The sequence below is a fragment of the Thermobia domestica genome, chromosome 12 (genome assembly GCF_964235325.1).
Source record: "Thermobia domestica chromosome 12, izTheDome1.hap1.1, whole genome shotgun sequence".
Classification (NCBI taxonomy): Eukaryota; Metazoa; Arthropoda; class Insecta; order Zygentoma; family Lepismatidae; genus Thermobia; species Thermobia domestica.
The window spans coordinates 125,907,445-125,925,040 of record NC_137465.1 but is presented as its reverse complement, the minus strand read 5'-3'; the positions used below and the strand labels follow the sequence as shown (position 1 = coordinate 125,925,040).

Below are 17,596 nucleotides of genomic sequence, written 5' to 3'. Positions count from 1 at the left end.
CAGCGAGAGTTGACGGTAATCGGTCAGTAAATTTAAGGCGAAATTTTTTACAGTGTGTGATAGTAGATTATTTATTTTTAAACAGAAAAAAGTTATGTTCCAAACCATTATTTTAAACATATCCAATTAAAAACAATTCAAATTAACATGTATTTTCTTCACTCTCTTCACCACCCTAAGTTGATGCATTGATTTCGAATCTATTTGAAGTAGGAAATGTTCCATTTTGTGCATGGATGTCCAACTTTCCCACAATTTGCTTTACTTCATATATAGGCCTATATCCCTTTTGGATGTTGATACCCTTTTTTCCATTATAGAGTCAATCCATTCTAAGTGATCAAGCATGTGCTGCTCGACCATCTCCAAAAAATTATTTTCATGAATGTTTATACTATATCAGAGTACTTCAAAACCACGATTATTGGATTTTTAAAACATCTCCTAGTGACGCAGCGGCTTCCACCATTTTGCGTTTTCTCGATTTCAGGCGTTTACGTTGCTTTGAATATCTCAGCATGTATTTATCCTAGCAAATTGAAAATTGCTGGGCGTCTCCAACTTGTGCAGAGCTAAAACTTTGATCTCTCAACATTTTTGCCTAAACTACTTGAAAGGGGTTAAATCAGGGCCTACAGTAGCAACACTTTTGGACATTGAAGTCATTTGGGAAGAGGAAACGACTTAGAGGTCTGAATTTGTGTGTACATGTAGTACGGGGTTATAAGTGTATACACAAACATTTGCAGACCTGTAGCTGCTCCTAAAGGCCTGGGGAAAATCGTAAAGATGGGGGAATTATGTCAATTCGGCATATTTCATTGTCCAATATCTCCAATGGGCCTGGATAAAAAAAAAATCTGAAACTTTGAGAATAATTACTCCTTTGGTACACCATATCTCACACAACAGCGCGATTTGCGTTTTTGAGCAGAAGGGGTTCAACGTATTAAGGAATGACATCATACTCTATAGGAGGTATTTTGTTCACAAATTCAACTGGAAACTCGTTGTTGTGAAGTATAATAAAGTAGGATGAATGGTTCGTCCAGTGAAGGCTCTCAAGCCCGCTTCTTTCCTAGAGCTAGTTGTGATCCAGTGTTTTATCACACACAAAGCAGCATTGGTGAAGAATGCCGCTATCAACAGAATGCGCGAGTCAAAATGCACAATTGACAAAAGGTCTATAAGTATAAATTTCTCTTGCTGCTTGCAACATCAATGATATTCGATCATATTTATTATTGTTTTGACTGTCAACTCATGCAGAAGACTGCTGTCCTTTCGTTTGATCTGTATTCCCCAGTCAGGGAACGCTCACTCACTGTAAACACGGATTGGGCAGGGTCTTTAAGCCGATTGGACCGATTGCTCCCAATCGGGCCCCGCGTAGTGCCATGAGCTCCACTGTCCAGTCTCCAGTATCGTTTTAACAGCATAGTAGGGCCCAGAGCAAACAAGTGTGTTGTGGTCCCTATGACTAAATTTTGTTCCTAATACATGTAGTTAATAGCTCGCGAGGCCCCCGGCCAAATGGCCATGGTACCGTTAAGATGGCTGTGCTACTCTCGGTCGTCAAGTACACACAACAACATATTGCAATACAGGTACATCTATGGACTCCACAAGAGAGGGAATGGCCTCTCTCTACCGGGCATATGCAGATATTTTCTGAATTTAATGCTGCAGTAGTTTATTTATCTTTACGTTTACAACATCTGTTGTAAGAATAGATATTATATCCAGGGAGTATTCTGCACACCCTTAACACTCCCACAAATTTCCTTACACACATCCCTAGACGTAAAAATGTTGTTTTCTTTGACCTTGTGTAAAAATGTATATCATTATTCTGGGTGCACACCCTCTTTTATTTTGAATATTCCACTAAGTAAAAGAACCTCTTTGTGACTAAGCGATTAGTGTACGCACCTTTGGCGTGGGCGATTCTCGGTGGGAGCTCATGTGGTCCGGATTTCACGTTAGTCAGTAGGTCCCGTCTCATATAGCCTCGCTGCTGTAAGGTGCGTCAAACTAAAAATCAACTCAATCCACTAACATGTAAGTAAAAGTTCCTGGCGTTCTTACTATTATGTTATGTGATACTACCGTGAACACCGATGTGGTATCAAATAAATCAGCTTCAGTGTGACTTCTTTGCATGTTCTTTCTCTTATTATAGCTATATTAAAAATACAAAACCAGAGGACAATCTTTGCCTTCTCCTGCGAAATATCCCGTGGATGTATTTTTTAAAAATCAATTCAGGAAAATCGAATGTATACTAGTGCGTACGGAATAGGTGGCTGCTTATGAAGCTTTGTCTCTAACTCGAATAATCCAATAGAAAATATGTCATCCGTCTTCCCTCAATTCCTCAAGGTTTGTGATCGTATCATCATTATTTCATTTTGTCTGCAGTCGCTGATGATTTCAAGGTGATTTATATCTTTCGATGTTCTCACTAGCGTACATTAGGTTTCCCTGACTTTAATTCTTTTCAAAAAGACACAGCTGTTAAGAATAGGGATGGACACGAGCGAGTTTTCTTTTAACTGTTCTCGACTCGAAACAGACATCTTTGAGCTCGACTCGAGAACTCGGCTCGAAAAATTTCCTCCAACTTGACTCGAAACTCGACTCAAATTCTGGTCGAGTTGAGCCAAAACGAGCCAATTCGAGCTATACCTAGTATGTAGTTCCAAGTACTCACTTCAAGTATCCTACATAGACAATATAATTATCAATGATACTACTACTTAATAATAATAATAATAATAATAATAATAATAATAATAATAATAATAATAATAATACGAGGGTCGGCTGATAAGTTCTCAGCCCGACCCTCTTCCGAATGTACTACCCTGATGTAATTGATATCACGTGAAATGTTGATCTTTTATATGTTTAAATACCAAATTTCACGATTCTACCATGAACGGTTTTTATTTTACAGGTAATTGCATGAACCATGGCGGAGCCAGATGTCAAATTCATGAAAGAGGAGTTGCGAGGTGTAATGAAGTAGTTCTTCCTGCAACAGAAGTCGCCTAAGAAAATCCATGGTTGTATGCTAGACACATTGGGTGGACAGTGCCCTTCATACTCCACTGTGAAGAAATGGTGTGCGAACTTAAGGCGTGGTGAATTTTCAACAGAAGATGGTGAAAAGTGTGGCAGGCCAGTGTCAGTGTCAACTCCGGAAAAAGTGGACCAGATTCATGACCTGATTGTGAGCAACAGACTGATTTCGCTTCAGGAGATAGCTGACAAAGTGCACATATCCAAAGAACGTATTGGGTCAATAATCCATGATCAGTTGGACATGCGCAAGCTTTCTGCGAAATGGATTCCGAAATGTTTGAACGCGAATCAGAAACGCGAACGTGTGAGATCATCGCAGGTGATTTTACGACATTTTGCGAACTCCAAGGACGATTTTTTGAATCGGCTTGTTACCCAGGATGAAACGTGGTTGCATTACTTTGATCCGGAAAGCAAACATGCGATTGATTGATTGAAAGGGTTTATATGAGCGCGTCGACATCGAGGTCTTTTGCACCCTTCTCTGACAGGAAAAATGAAGTACCCAAGAACAAAAAAGCATAGTATCACAGATATAATAAAGTAAAAGCAAAGTCTGGAGTACGTAAAAGGTGTTCGGTCATTTATGAATTAAAATGTCATAGCATTCAAGAAATGTGCAAACTCGATACACAAACACAAGGACGGGTTAGTACACAACAGCATGTTAATCTTCTCTGCCGGGGCAGCTCAGCAATAGGTGCACACACGTGAGGCAGCCCATAATTAGTAATGAATATGACAGTGCAGTAAAGAAGATAAAAGCAAGGAAATGCTATGACAAGCATAAAACCACCATGAAAAACACAAACGGTAGATAAAAGCAGAAATAAATTAATTAAAAGAAATGTAAGAAATGCACTCACAGATCACGCAAGACGTGCAAAGGCTGCAAGTAGGTGAAAACTTGCTGGATCATCTGGACATCGTCTCCAAGCAAGGTAGACAGATCAGCTGGTAAGCCAAGGCGGGCTCGCTCAGGAGCAAGAGGAACACATTCCACAAGAAGGTGGCGGATGGTCAGGAATGCACCACACTGGGCGCAGGAAGGCGTGTTCTGACGACGTAACAGGTAGCCATGGGTCAGATGGCTGTGCCCGATACGTAATCGTGCCAATCGTCTTTCTTCCAGTCTTGAAGGACGAGAACTCGTGGCCCAAACACCAAGTCGCGGCTTGACAGCATGCACTTTATTCTGAAGGTGCTCATCCCAGTTTGTCTGCAGCGCTGAAGGAGAAGACGGTTGATTACAGGGCGAATATCAGAGCTGGGGAGCGGTGACGGATACTCAGGTCATGTAAGGGCAGCTTCTTTGGCAACACGGTCAGCACGCTCGTTCCCTGGAATACCAGCATGGCCAGGCACCCAACAAAATTGGACATCGCAACCTGCAAGTCGTAAGGAATGGCAAGAGAGTAGAATTTGCTGAACTATAGGGTGCACAGTTGACACATCCGTGAGACTATGTAAAGCGCTGCTGGAGTCAGAGCACAGGAGAACATGTCGGAGATGGCGTCGACGAATATAATGCAGAGTCTCCAGAATAGCAACCAATTCTGCAGTGAACACAGTGGAAGTAGGATGGAGCTTCAAGCCAGCGCTATGATCATCCGTGGCGAAGGCACAGCCAACAGAATCTTCATGCTTCGAACCATCCGTGTAGAAGACAGCGTAGGTACGGTACGCATCCAGAAAAGAGAAGAACTCCTGACAAAATTGTTGATTGCTGGTAACATACTTCTTAAATTGCGTTAGATGAAAGCTGACAACTGGTGGAAGAACTGTCCATGGAGGAATGGGCAGGAGGCCCAATGGATAGATGGCAGGGACATCGAGTCCAAGAGAAGCCCCAAGGTCTATAGCACGAATGCCAAAAGGCCGGGTAGTAGTAGGTCGTGTTTGATATCTGTCATAGCGAGCACCAGCTTCAAGGGCAAAGGCCGAAGGATGGTCAGGTACGGCACGGATATGAATGTAATAGCGCAGGAGCAGGCAGTCCCGACGGTGGGAAAGAGATGGTTCATGAGCCTCGACATAGAGACTAGGAATAGGGCTAGTTCGGAAAGCTCCAAGCGCCAAACAAAGGCCAAGATGAACAGAATCCACATGACGTAGGATGGAAGGTCGAGCAGCAACACAGCCATAATCCAATTGGGAGCGGATGAGGCTACGATATAGACGCAACATCACCACACGGTCAGCACCCCACGAAAGATGGGACACCAAACGTAGTAAGTTCATGGAGCGGAGACAGCGGTACTTCAGGTCTCGAACGTGAACAGCCCAGGTAAGTCGTCGGTCAAACTCCAAGCCCAGAAAACGAACATGATCCACATAGGACAATCGAGAACAGCCAAGGAACAGCTCAGAATCATAGGCACAGTGACGAAGGCGACAAAAATGTACGCAGTGTGTTTTGGTGAGAGAAAAGCTGAAACCAGTAGTGGTAGACCATCGTTGAGCGCTAACTGCAACTGGTGAGTAACTGTACGGAGATCACGTGAGCGACAGTAGATAGTAAAGTCATCCACATAAAGCAGCCCATGAACAGAAGGGGAGAGCTGCGACATCACACTGTTCACTGCAACAGCAAACAATGTGAGACTCAACACACTACCCTGTGGAACGCCATTCTCTTGTGGAAACGGAGCAGAAAGAGTAGCTCCAAGCTTGACTCTAAAAGAACGTTGTTGGAGAAAATTCTGGATGAAGAGAGCCAAGTGGCCACGTAAGCCCCAGAGATGGAGTTGCCGCAAAATGCCATATCGCCAAGCGGTGTCAAAGGCCTTTTCAATGTCAAAGAAGATGGCTATGAGATGTTCTTGATGACGAAATGCATCCTGAATAGCACTTTCAAGATGCGCCAAATGATCAGTAGTGGAACGGAAGCGCCGAAAGCCACACTGAAGATTGGAAATGAGGCCATGGTGTTCAAGAAACCAGACTAAGCGGGTATTGATCATCTTCTCCAAAAGTTTACACAAACAGCTAGTCAAGGCGATTGGGCGGTAGCTTCCACTGGACGTGGCAGGTTTAGCAGGCTTCAAAATAGGAATAATGTATGCTTCACGCCAGGCATCGGGGAAGGAGTCTTCAAGCCAGATGCGATTGTACATGTCAAGAAGATGTTGCTTGCCATCGTCAGGCAGGTGCCTGAGCATAGCATAACAGATGGCATCAGGACCAGGTGCCGTGTCCTTCGTAGAATCCAAAACAGCAGCAAGTTCAGCAGTAGTAAATGGCAGATTATAAGCTTCAGCGGTTGCAGAGCGGAACTGAAGTGGCGTACGTTCGGTGCGTTGTTTATAAGTGAGGAATCCAGCTGAGTAGTGAGTAGAACTGGATACATCCGCAAAATGACGACCTAATGCAGCAGCAATTCTGTCCTGATCAGTGACCATTACGCCATCGATAATAAGGGATGGAACCGCAACGGAGGAAACATGTCCCTGTAGACGACGAATTTGCGACCAGACCGCTGTCATGGAGCTGCCAGCAGTAAGAGAAGAAATATAAGTGCGCCAGCTATGACGCTTAGCTTGCTTAATCAGATAGCGGGCTCGAGCACGAAGAAGACGAAATTGAGCCAAATTATCAGCTGTAAGAGCACGTAGTACGTAGTGCTCGTCGTACGTAGTACGTAGTGCTCGACGTCGGGCCAGAATAGCGTCACGAATCTCCTCAGACCACCAGGGAACGGTGCGTTTACACCGGGAACCAGCATAGATAGGAATAGAGTCGTGTGCAGCTGCCAGGATACTCTGCTGAAAGGCCTCACAATGACCATCAACAGTAATACGAGGTTCTAAAGTGAAATGAAAAGTGACGGAAAAATGATCCCAGTCTGCTCGACGTAGATTGTAGGCAGTGAACGGAGCAGAATGGATGAGCGGAAGACCATGCACAAGAATAGGAAAGTGGTCACTGCCACAGAGATCATCATGCACGCGCCAAGTAAGATGGGCACCAAGTTGAGGACTGCAAATGGAGAGGTCCAAATGAGAGTAGGTCCCAGTAGCAGTAGTAAAATGTGTGGGACTGCCATCATTGAGGAGCAATGAGTTTGTGTTGTCAAGGAAAGTGGCAATCTCTTGACCTCGCGGCTCAGTACGAGGAGAGCCCCACAGTGCATGGTAGGAGTTAAAGTAACCCACAGACAGAAATGGGGATGGAAGCTGTCGGGCAATCTGTTCAAGATCGACAGCAGTAAAGACGTCATGACGCGTAAGGTAGATACAACAAAAAGTAACAGGTTGTCTTAAGAAGACACGAACAGCTATAAGCTGGAAAGCACTATTCACATGGATGAGAGCAGAATGGTAAGCATCAGAGACCCCGATTGCTACACCACCTGCTGCATGAACTGCAGTAAGCTGATCATGACGATATACAGTGTAACCAGAGAGAACTGAGTTGCTAGTAGAGGTAAAATGCGTTTCCTGAAGACAGAATATGGTAGGATGAAACAATGTCAATAACTGCTTAAATTCCTCGTAGTGAGTAGAATAGCCATTTAAATTCCATTGAAAAAGAGACATGTTCAACGAGCATCGAGAACAAGAAGCGAGGTTCTTCGCTTGCCTTTTTCACGGCCTTCCACAAGGGTAAAATTATCGAGCTTCTTCTCCACCATATCATCCATAAGAGACTCGTCATCACTAGGTGGACTACGTGACGTATACTTCTGTTTCTTCGCCCCAGGTGGGCTAGAAGACTGGGTGCGTGAAGATTTCTTCGATGCCTTAGTAGAAGAAGCTGTGGAGGAGGGAGAGGCAGCCTTGGAAGCTTGAGCCTGGAGCTGTTTTTTCCGTTCCTTCTTAGTGAGGGGTTTGGTAGGAGGCTGGCTGTTTGACTGCTTCAAAAACTGGGTTATGGAGTGATTAGAGGCAGACGAGACAGAGCCAGCTGCCGGAGCGGCAGGAGGCTGAGAAGCAGGAATTGGCTTAACGATTCGTGGAGGCGAATGATCATTCAATGGAAGCTTAGGCTGCGAAGCGGATGATGATCGGTGCTTCGTGCGGGATAGTCCTGGGTTCACAGAAGCAGCAGTGGTACGGGACGCCTTGGAAGAGACTGGCGCACTGGGAACCTCAACGTCAGTCTGGGTAGCAGAATTGACTGTGAGTACCTTGTGATCTGCTGGTCTTTAGAAGGGAAGAGAAACTGGTGCCGAAGGTAACTTTTGGTTGTTGCCTTCGTTTAGCCTCAGCTGCGGAGATCTTCTCGATTACCATCAGTTCACGGATCTTCTTCTCAGCCATAAAGTTAGGACAGTCACGTGACCAAGATGGGTGGCCACCTTTACAATTAGCGCACTTCGATGGAGCCGGACCATGAGCTGCGGAACTACAATTGCCACAGATGGCAGAGGCATGACAAGAAGGGGCTGAGTGGCCAAAATGTTGGCAGTTAAAGCACCGTAAGGGTAGTGGTATGTACGGGCGGACCTTCAAACGGTGGTAAGCAACGTTCAAATGCGTTGGAAGGTCAGGTAGAGCGAAAGTTATGATATAGGAATCCGTGGGCTGTACTGTACCATTTCTCTTCGTAGTAATTCGATGGACGTCTGTCACATGGCTATCCGTAAGTTCGGCACATATTTCCGCCTCTGGTAACTCTCTCAAATCGAAGCATGTGATGACTCCTTTGCTAGTATTTAACTGCCGATGAGGCTTAACCAGAATAGGAACAGGTCCTAGCTGAGTCTAGCTAAAAGTAGTTGAGATTGTTTTTCTGATGTCGTTTGAACAAGTAGCGTCCCATTTCGTAATTTACGAATATGTCCAGGAGGAAACGCTCCTGTGGCTATATGATGAAGCTGACGATGAACTATAAAGGTTAACAATTTACTTAAGGCTCCAACTGTGTCAGTTGATCTGTCTTTGATAATTAAATATCTTGGTGCAAGACCAAGATTTTCCTCTCTCTCTCTATCCTAGGTGGGTGGTTGATGGGAAGCCTTAACTGAAGAAAGCCCAAAATCCTCTCAGCTTCCCCGTCGTGGTTCGAAGCGGCCAACGAGGCTGGCAGGTCCTACCTGCATGACCCTTGTCAGCAAGCTAAGCTGTGACACCAAGTCAAAATGACAAGGAGGCAGAGCCACTTGCACCGCCGACTGATGGGTACTTTTGAGAGGACCCACGTCCCACCGTGTAAGGGGAGGGACCAATGGTTCATTGGAGATTCCCGCACCGCAGACTCCCAGCATTCCCTTTCAGGGCATCACTCCTTCCGGTCCTGCTGGGTGCGCATGCGCTGCACTCCTCCGTCCCACGGCCCCGGGTCCAGCGTCATCCAAGAAAATCCAAAAGCAAAACCAGTCCATAGCAAGGTTGTCTTCTAGAAAGAGCAGTCCATATCCGAGGCTTATATTTTAACGACGCTCGATCGCAGGTTTTAAATGCCGGGTGATCGGCCCGGCACAACCCCCAACCTGGAGGACCAGTGGCTGATTGCAGTTCCGAAGAACTGGGCGATGGGGAGCAAACATGCGAGTGGTGCCACTCAGGATCTCCAAAACTCAAAAAAATTCAAAGCACAAAAGTCCGCAGGGAAGATGCTTGCCTCAATATTCTGGGATAAGGATGGTGTTTTGCTCTCAGACTACCTTCCAAAGGGCCAAACCATAACTGCAGAGTATTACTGCAGTTTGCTGGCTAAGGTAAAGGACGCTATTAAAGAAAAGCGCCGGGGAAAGTTGACACGAGGTGTCTTGTTCTTGCAGGAAAATGCTCCCGTCCACAAGGCTGGCAGAACAATGGGTTTTCTGAGGGACCTAGGGTTTCAGTCCACCTTACTCGCCAGATCTTGCCCCTTCTGATTATTATCTATTTCCAAAGCTCAAAACAGCACTGAAAGGACAGAAATTTCACAGTGATGAAGAGGTGATAACAGCTGCGGAACAGTTTATAGCAGACCTTGAGATTTTTTTTTTTTTGGAGGGGTTGGAGAAGTTGCAGCTTCGAAGTGCCAAGTGTGTTGACCTTCGAGGGGACTATGTTGAATAGCCCCACACTTTTATGCCTATCAAGTCGAAATAAGAAATGACCCGAACCAACAGCTCACCCAACCAAGCTGGATCGAACTGATGGCTCACCCAACGGAGCGAGTTCGAGCCATCGACTCAATTGAGCTGTGTCAAACAGACCCGATTGATTCGTTTCAACTAAGCCGACTCGAGCCGATGGCTCACATGAGCGGGCTCAAAATTTCGAGCATGCAAGTCTTAGCCTTGATGCTAAGAACTATATACTTATATTGGTGCTTACGACAGTTGAGGCTGTCTCGTTATAAAAATATTTTATCGTCTCGTTATGGAGACGAGACGAGACACACTAAAAGTACCCCACAAAATGCACTAAAAGTACGAGATGAGTTGCACCCCTGTCGTGAGCAACACTCAAAATATTCCACATTATTGCTTACATTTCTCATGGCTTTCGCTTTCCAGTCCAATCAGGACATGATTTCAAAACGAGTTAAATCGAGCCGAACGAGCGAGCCATTTATCAAATTCGACTCGACTCGAAACTCGACCTCAAAACAGTGACTAGACTCGGAACTCAACTCGAGAAAATTACCTTTGACTCGACTCGAAACTCTAGTAGGATTCAAGTAGAGTCGAGTTTTAGCTCGACTCGTGCCATTCCTAGTTAAGAAATCTTTGAACCAACGGATTCATATCAATGTGCATTTCATTATGTCTTATAAATATAAACTTACGAAAACATACACGTACTTCACCATTGTATTTCTCGTAAAATTCTAGCCCAATTTGAAATATTACATGACCCTCTTCCTATTTAAAAAATGTCGAGCGAGATATAATATGGCGGCCATGATAAGCATACCCTCAAATAGATGTCTACTTCCTTCCGGTGTCGGTTAGTGTTTTTGTTTTTCATCCCTTTACCTGTTTTTACAAAGAAAATAACATTTTCAAACTTGAAACACATTGTTATGGCTTATTCTGATCAATCATGATCTTGTCCACTGCGGCCGTCTTTATGGACAGAAGCACTTTAAATTTTGCTTACGCTCGTTTCTTGATATTCCACACTTCTCTGCCAAGTTTGGTCAAGAAAGTAGATTTCGATATCGATAGGTTTACTTGTAAGAGAAAATTATGATATACTGGTACAGAACCTTCTTGAAAAATTGCGAGCCGCAAGGGTTAAATATGTATTTTAAAATTCATTCACTGTCTGCATTTCCATTTGAGTCATTAAAAAAAAAAAAAAAAAAAAAAAAAAAACTATGAACAATGAACAGGGTAAGCGTTCTCACCAGAATATTTTGCAGATGGAAAAACGTTATAAAGGGAAATGGTATAACCACTAGATCAGCAGGGAAAGTGCTACATACTGTATACATATTATATATTGGTTCTACAGACCTTGATGCAAGTTAATTGTAAACCTGGGGCCCCTCAACATGTTCCCTATCAGGCCCCACACCACCTAAGGCCGTCCCTGTGACTAGGGAATGTAGATCAAACGAAAGGACAGCAGTCTTCTGCATGCTTTGACAGTCAAAACAATAATAAATATGATCGAATATCATTGATGTTGCAAGCAGCAAGAGAAATTTATACTTATAGACCTTTTGTCAATTGTGCATTTTGACTCGCGCATTCTGTTGATAGCGGCATTCTTCACCAATGCTGCTTTGTGTGTGATAAAACACTGGATCACAACTAGCTCTAGGAAAGAAACGGGCTTGAGAGCCTTCACTGGACGAACCATTCATCCTACTTTATTATACTTCACAACAACGAGTTTCCAGTTGAATTTGTGAACAAAATACCTCCTATAGAGTATGATGTCATTCCTTAATACGTTGAACCCCTTCTGCTCAAAAACGCAAATCGCGCTGTTGTGTGAGATATGGTGTACCAAAGGAGTAATTATTCTCAAAGTTTCAGATTTTTTTTTATCCAGGCCCATTGGAGATATTGGACAATGAAATATGCCGAATTGACATAATTCCCCATCTTTACGATTTTCCCCAGACCTTTAGGAGCAGCTACAGGTATGTAAATTTTTGTGTATAAACTTATGACCCCGTACTACATGCACACACAAATTTAGATCACTACGTCAGTTGCTTCCCCTTCCCAAACATATCATCAATGTCCAAAAATGTTGCTACTCTAGGTCCTGATCAGTGTTGGGTAAGTTACTTGTAAAAATGTAACGCGTTACAAGTTACTTTACTTTCTCTTAAAATGTAACGCGTTACTTGTCCCCCAAAAAGTAACTGTTACTTTACTTCGAAAGTAACGAGTTACTTTTAGGTCGGAAAGTTTGAATATGTAAAAAAATCTTATTACTTCAATTTTCCGTACTACTATTACTACCGCTATTTTTATTATTATTATTATTATTATACCTTCTGAATTGCTTTATGTAAATGCAAGAACAAATTTTTACTTGACAGCTATGTGAATATTTTCATATAATGTAACATTGACTAAAATGCCATACTATGTTACTCATAAGGATGGGCTACGGTGGTGAGACGTACTGATTTTCGCAGTATAGTACTGTTTTTCAAAGAGCTGTCCTGCGTGTTGCGAAGATTTCTAGAAAGTCGAGAAATATCCTTCTTTTAAATGTTCTGCGAAATGTCCAGAGTTAATTTATTTGCATTATCTTAATGTTTCATTCTTTATTCACATTTTGAATCAAAGGCACTCTTTTCCTGAACCGCTGTGTTTTTTAACACTCCTCAAAATACTAGGGATGGAGAATAATCAACAAACCATTTTTTTTTTTTTTTTTACAATACATTCATTGCTTTTACTGAGAAGGGCTTGTTGAGATAACGGTAAGGTAGGAAAAGTTTATTTTTCAACTTATGTTAGTGATGATCAATGTAAGTACCTGTAGAAGTTTCCTTGTGTCGTTCTAAATTTTCTCTTATTTCTTAAAATAATACCACGCTTCGAAAATCATTTTTTTTAGCCCAACACGAGGTTTCACTGTATGTTCATAAAAATAAACCATTTTGTCATTCATCAAAGCATTTGAAGTTGTGTTGAATTCCTGGGATACTTTAGTTCAGTGCTTCTTCTTTTTTAAAAAATGTCGATTAACTTAAGGTTAACATTAAATGAAATAAGGATATGCGTATTGCCGACGCAGTAAACTACCATATACTATTATACTTGCGTCCTACTTTTCGTTTGTTAGAATCTAGGATGTTAGTCAGTCTAGGATGGGCGAGTTTTTTTGAAACTCGATTCGACTAGAAACAGACATATTTGAGCTTGAGTCGAGAACTCGGCTCGAGAAATTTCCTCCAGCTCGACTCGAATTCGGGTCGAGTTTCAAGTGGAATCGAGCCAAATCTGGTGTGTAGTTTCGAGTACTCTCTTCAGGTATCTTGCATAGACATTATTAATGATATTATTATTATTATTATTATTATTATTATTATTATTATTATTATTATTAATTATAACAACACTGTGTTTAAACATGAAAGGTAGGCGGTTTGTATTTGAATACTAAAAAGCTAGTTGATTACCAACCTCGGTAGTCGTGAAGTCTAGGAGTCAAGGACATTGTTCACGAGCTTCTGAATTTGGGTTGAGGGTCTAGGTTGAGTATTCGGCCTCCAGTCAAACATTGTTAAAAGTTATAGGACACTGGCCAAATATCTTCAAAACTGCTCGGCCCGGATTTAGAATTGTCAAAAACTCGAGCAGATTGGCTCACAGCTCATTCACTATCGACTCAAGTCGAGAAGTGAGCTCAGCCAATAACTCACCCAACCGAGTCGGCTAGAGTCCTTCGCTCAGCAGGACCTATACTAAATGAATCACAATCAGGTCCAACCCTAGTCCATGTACTGTTGGCTAGTCAAATGTCCGTTAATGCGTAGGAGGCACGAACAGGTACGGAATCAGATGGCACCCCACACCATAACGCCTCGTGTCGGACCGAAGTGGCAATGCAAGTACAGGCGTCGCCCAACCTAGTGCCACTTAGCGCCAAATATGGGTGCGGCCATGATGATGCTCTGCCACAAGTGGAATAATTCATCTGAAATGATGATCTATCATTCGTCTTTCCATGAGTGATGTCATTGTCTCCTATAGTCATCGGAAGGTGCAGCAATGAACACTGTGTAAATATGTCTCACCTGCGAGACGACGTAGAACTTTTCGTAGGAACACAGCTATGCAGCCGTCTCCAGTGTGGCTGCCCGATCGATCACAGCCTACGCCCAAATCCCCTGTTCTCGCAGGTCGTGGTATGGCGCGGTCGTTGGGATTTGGCGTATCGCTACGTAGTGCCTTCGTGAAGTCATTGAGTCCATGCACTTGCCGCATTTCATCCAATACGGGCTTATGCGAGCATTTATCTCAAACACAAATATAAATATTACATTTAATGTTGTGAATTACTTTGCCCGAAACCGGAAGATGGGACTTCTAGAAATCTAGAACTCCGATTTCCTTTAGACAAGCATGATAAACAATGTAAATATATAAAGGAAATTTGGATTTAACCAATTTCAATTGACTCTTTTTCTTTCCTTTAGTATTTTGTAAAAATATTTTCATACTATTATGCTGTTATTCTATAAATTAGTTATCCTCTCTCCAATATACAGTATATACTTCTGTACACCTGGAATATCTGATAAGCTTTTGTAGCTTGCACCATGTTTATTGTATTTTTTTCTTTTCTTTTAATAAAATATTTCAAATGTCGCGGAAAGTTAAACCACACTCGCAATTACGCCACTATTTGTCCGCGATCAAAGACCGAAACCTGCTGGAAGGTTTGCCGCATTCGATGACGAGGCATCGTTGATTGTACGCACACAATCAAGTCACACTAACGTCTATCTACTACTCAACTGTGGCTCTCCAGCCGACCTCCGTCTGCTGTTATCAGATGACATACCGGCTCCTCTCCCGGGTCACGACGCTGTCATGCTAATCAATTATTTATACTACCATGCTCTACATATTCTTTAAATTTGGACTTCCTACGATGTCTCCTTGGCGGTGCATTTTTAATGGCGAACAATATGTATATACGAGGTGCATTCAAATTATAACACTTCCATTTTTTTTTATCTCGGATTCGTAACAGATAGAAACGTGATGTTTATTTTAAAAGACACGAGTACTCGTTGTCAATGCGCAACAGAAATGACAACACGGTATGGCACACACAACTCAAGCGACAGCGATGAGAGTGATGTGTGTTTTTGATACTTCCGATTCATTACAAGAACAGCGCGTAATCATTCGTTTTCTCCATTTGCGTGGTGTGACACCGCTTGAAATTCATCGCCAGTTGAGTGAGACATGTGATGATTGTGTCATGGATATGTCTAATATGCGTTCGTGGGTGCGACAGTTCAAAGAAGGCAGAACGTCGTGTGACAACAAACCAAAACCATCTCGGCCTCGCACAAACTGGTCTGACGACATGATCTAACGAGTGGAGAAAATTGTTTTGGAACATCGCCGAATGAATGTGGAGTATATTGCCATAATGCAAGAACTGTACATGTTCAAGAACTGAAGTCTGCTGACATCAGAGATCATATGGAATGGTCGAAAGATCTTCCCTATCTTTCCTTTCCTATCTCAATCTGTGCTAGTGCTACCTACTAATATATAATATAGGGCGAGAGTATAGTACCTGCTAAAATACAAACCTTTCTTCAACAGTTGACAATTTCATGTTCTGCTAAACTCGGTCATAGCGTTAAGAAATACAGGTTTTATTGACTATTTTGGTATTCTATCTTAGATGTTACATTTTAAATATTTATATAGAATGGTTCTGCGTCATTTATATGTATATTGAGAGATCGGATTTCGGCTGCATGTGCACGGAAAGAAAAACAAATAATTGGGTAAGTAATTTCTACATTTTGTGACTGAAATTTTGCGAGTTTCTCCGGGGGGGAATGAATTTTCTTCGGGGGGAGATTCCCCCCGGGCTACCCCCTGAATTCATCCCTGGTTAGACACATCACGCACGCATGACGTCATTACATGCCTCACTCAACTGGCGATGACTTTCAGCAATGTCACACCATACAATTGGAAGAAATGAATGATTACACGCTGTTCTTGAAATGAATCTTATCAAAAAGAGTCATAACTCTCACCGCTGCCGTTAGAATACTGTGTCGTACGGTGTTGCCATCTCTGTCACGCATTGACAACAAGCGATCACGTCTTTTAAAACAAACAGTACGTTTCTGTTACAAGTTCTATAAAAACTGGAGTTGTTATAACTTGATTGCAATTGGTATAATAGTATATTATTTTCATAATCATAATTTATGTAAATCGATTGTAGTATTATACATAGTTAAGATCTAAAACTACAGTGATTATTTCAGGGCGCGAAATTTCCGGTCACCAGGTCCGAACCAAACATTCGCCTTCGAACTGCGAAAAAAAAAATGGCGACCAATTCTATGATCTGGCTAATGCATTTAGACCTGAAATTTTGTGTCCTGGATTGTGTATCACGATTTCTGATTGTGTTTCATTAAAGTAACAAAAGACAGTTTAAAAAAGTATGGAGTAATAATTTAAAAAAGACTTATTCTAACTTGGCATCTTGTCTTGACGAAATTTACTATATCATCCCTCCACTGAATGAGAACCCATCGTATGTGAGGAATGAAGAATATTTTCCAAGAATCCTTCCATGGAAGATACTGATCCTTCCAACATAGGAAAACAGCCTCTTCTAGGAGATCTTCAGCGATACTTGCCGCTGTAACAGAATAAATAAACAGGCACAGTGTAGAATACACAAATTCCAGAAAAAACAAAATGCATAGAAAGATTAGTACTTAGTACACAATCTTCAAGATTCCTTCATTACTAACATAACTGGAGAAGGGGAGAAAAAGCCGACCCGTTAGTTCTTGGGATAAAGAATTATTCAATAATGTTATGCATAAAATGCTTTAATATCTATATTTGTTGGAATATGGTTCCGACGAATATTCCTAATTTGCGTCAATTTGTGCTAGTCTGCTAGTGATATGCTCAATGTGGTATATTTTATTTTTATCCAGAATTGAATGAAGTACGTGGTGCATCATTATGATTGCAAGTTTTGAATAGCTTACGCCCGTTGGTTAAGCTGGGTGGCATGTGACACACCGAAATACTTTGAAGTTTTACGACTTTCTTAGGTAGCACGAATGTCCATTTCTACTTATAGTAGTATACATTTGATTGTTTTGAAATGTAGCCTCATCTGTAGAAAACTAATAAAAAGCTTCAAATATCTGGTGCTAAAGGAGACGAAATACACGGGTAAATAGAGATCGCTTCACAACATGAAATATGGCAAATACTTCCGACATGCAAGTTGTTGTGTTCTACATTACAAAGAATTAACGATCATCCCACTAGTAAGAAGTGGTCACATGCGGATAAATTTGTAAGTGCATTTTTTATACTGATTTGAGGATGCTCAATCCAATTTAACTATTTTAAACTTATTTGTCC

At 42.2% G+C, this 17,596-nt stretch overlaps 1 protein-coding gene and 1 pseudogene across 3 annotated transcripts in view; one reads left to right on the top strand and one right to left on the bottom strand.

Moving 5' to 3' along the window:
• LOC145666627 (uncharacterized) overlaps positions 1-17,596 on the bottom strand; it is a 79,424-nt gene that overhangs the window by 18,952 nt on the left and 42,876 nt on the right. The window contains exon 3 of the mRNA XM_081734063.1: positions 16,684-16,850. Coding sequence (XP_081590189.1) covers positions 16,684-16,850 — 167 coding nt within the window. The remainder of the gene's footprint in view (positions 1-16,683; positions 16,851-17,596) is intronic.
• Positions 1-17,596, top strand: part of LOC145666626 (lysine-specific demethylase 5A pseudogene) — a 47,423-nt pseudogene that overhangs the window by 17,758 nt on the left and 12,069 nt on the right. The window lies entirely within an intron of this gene.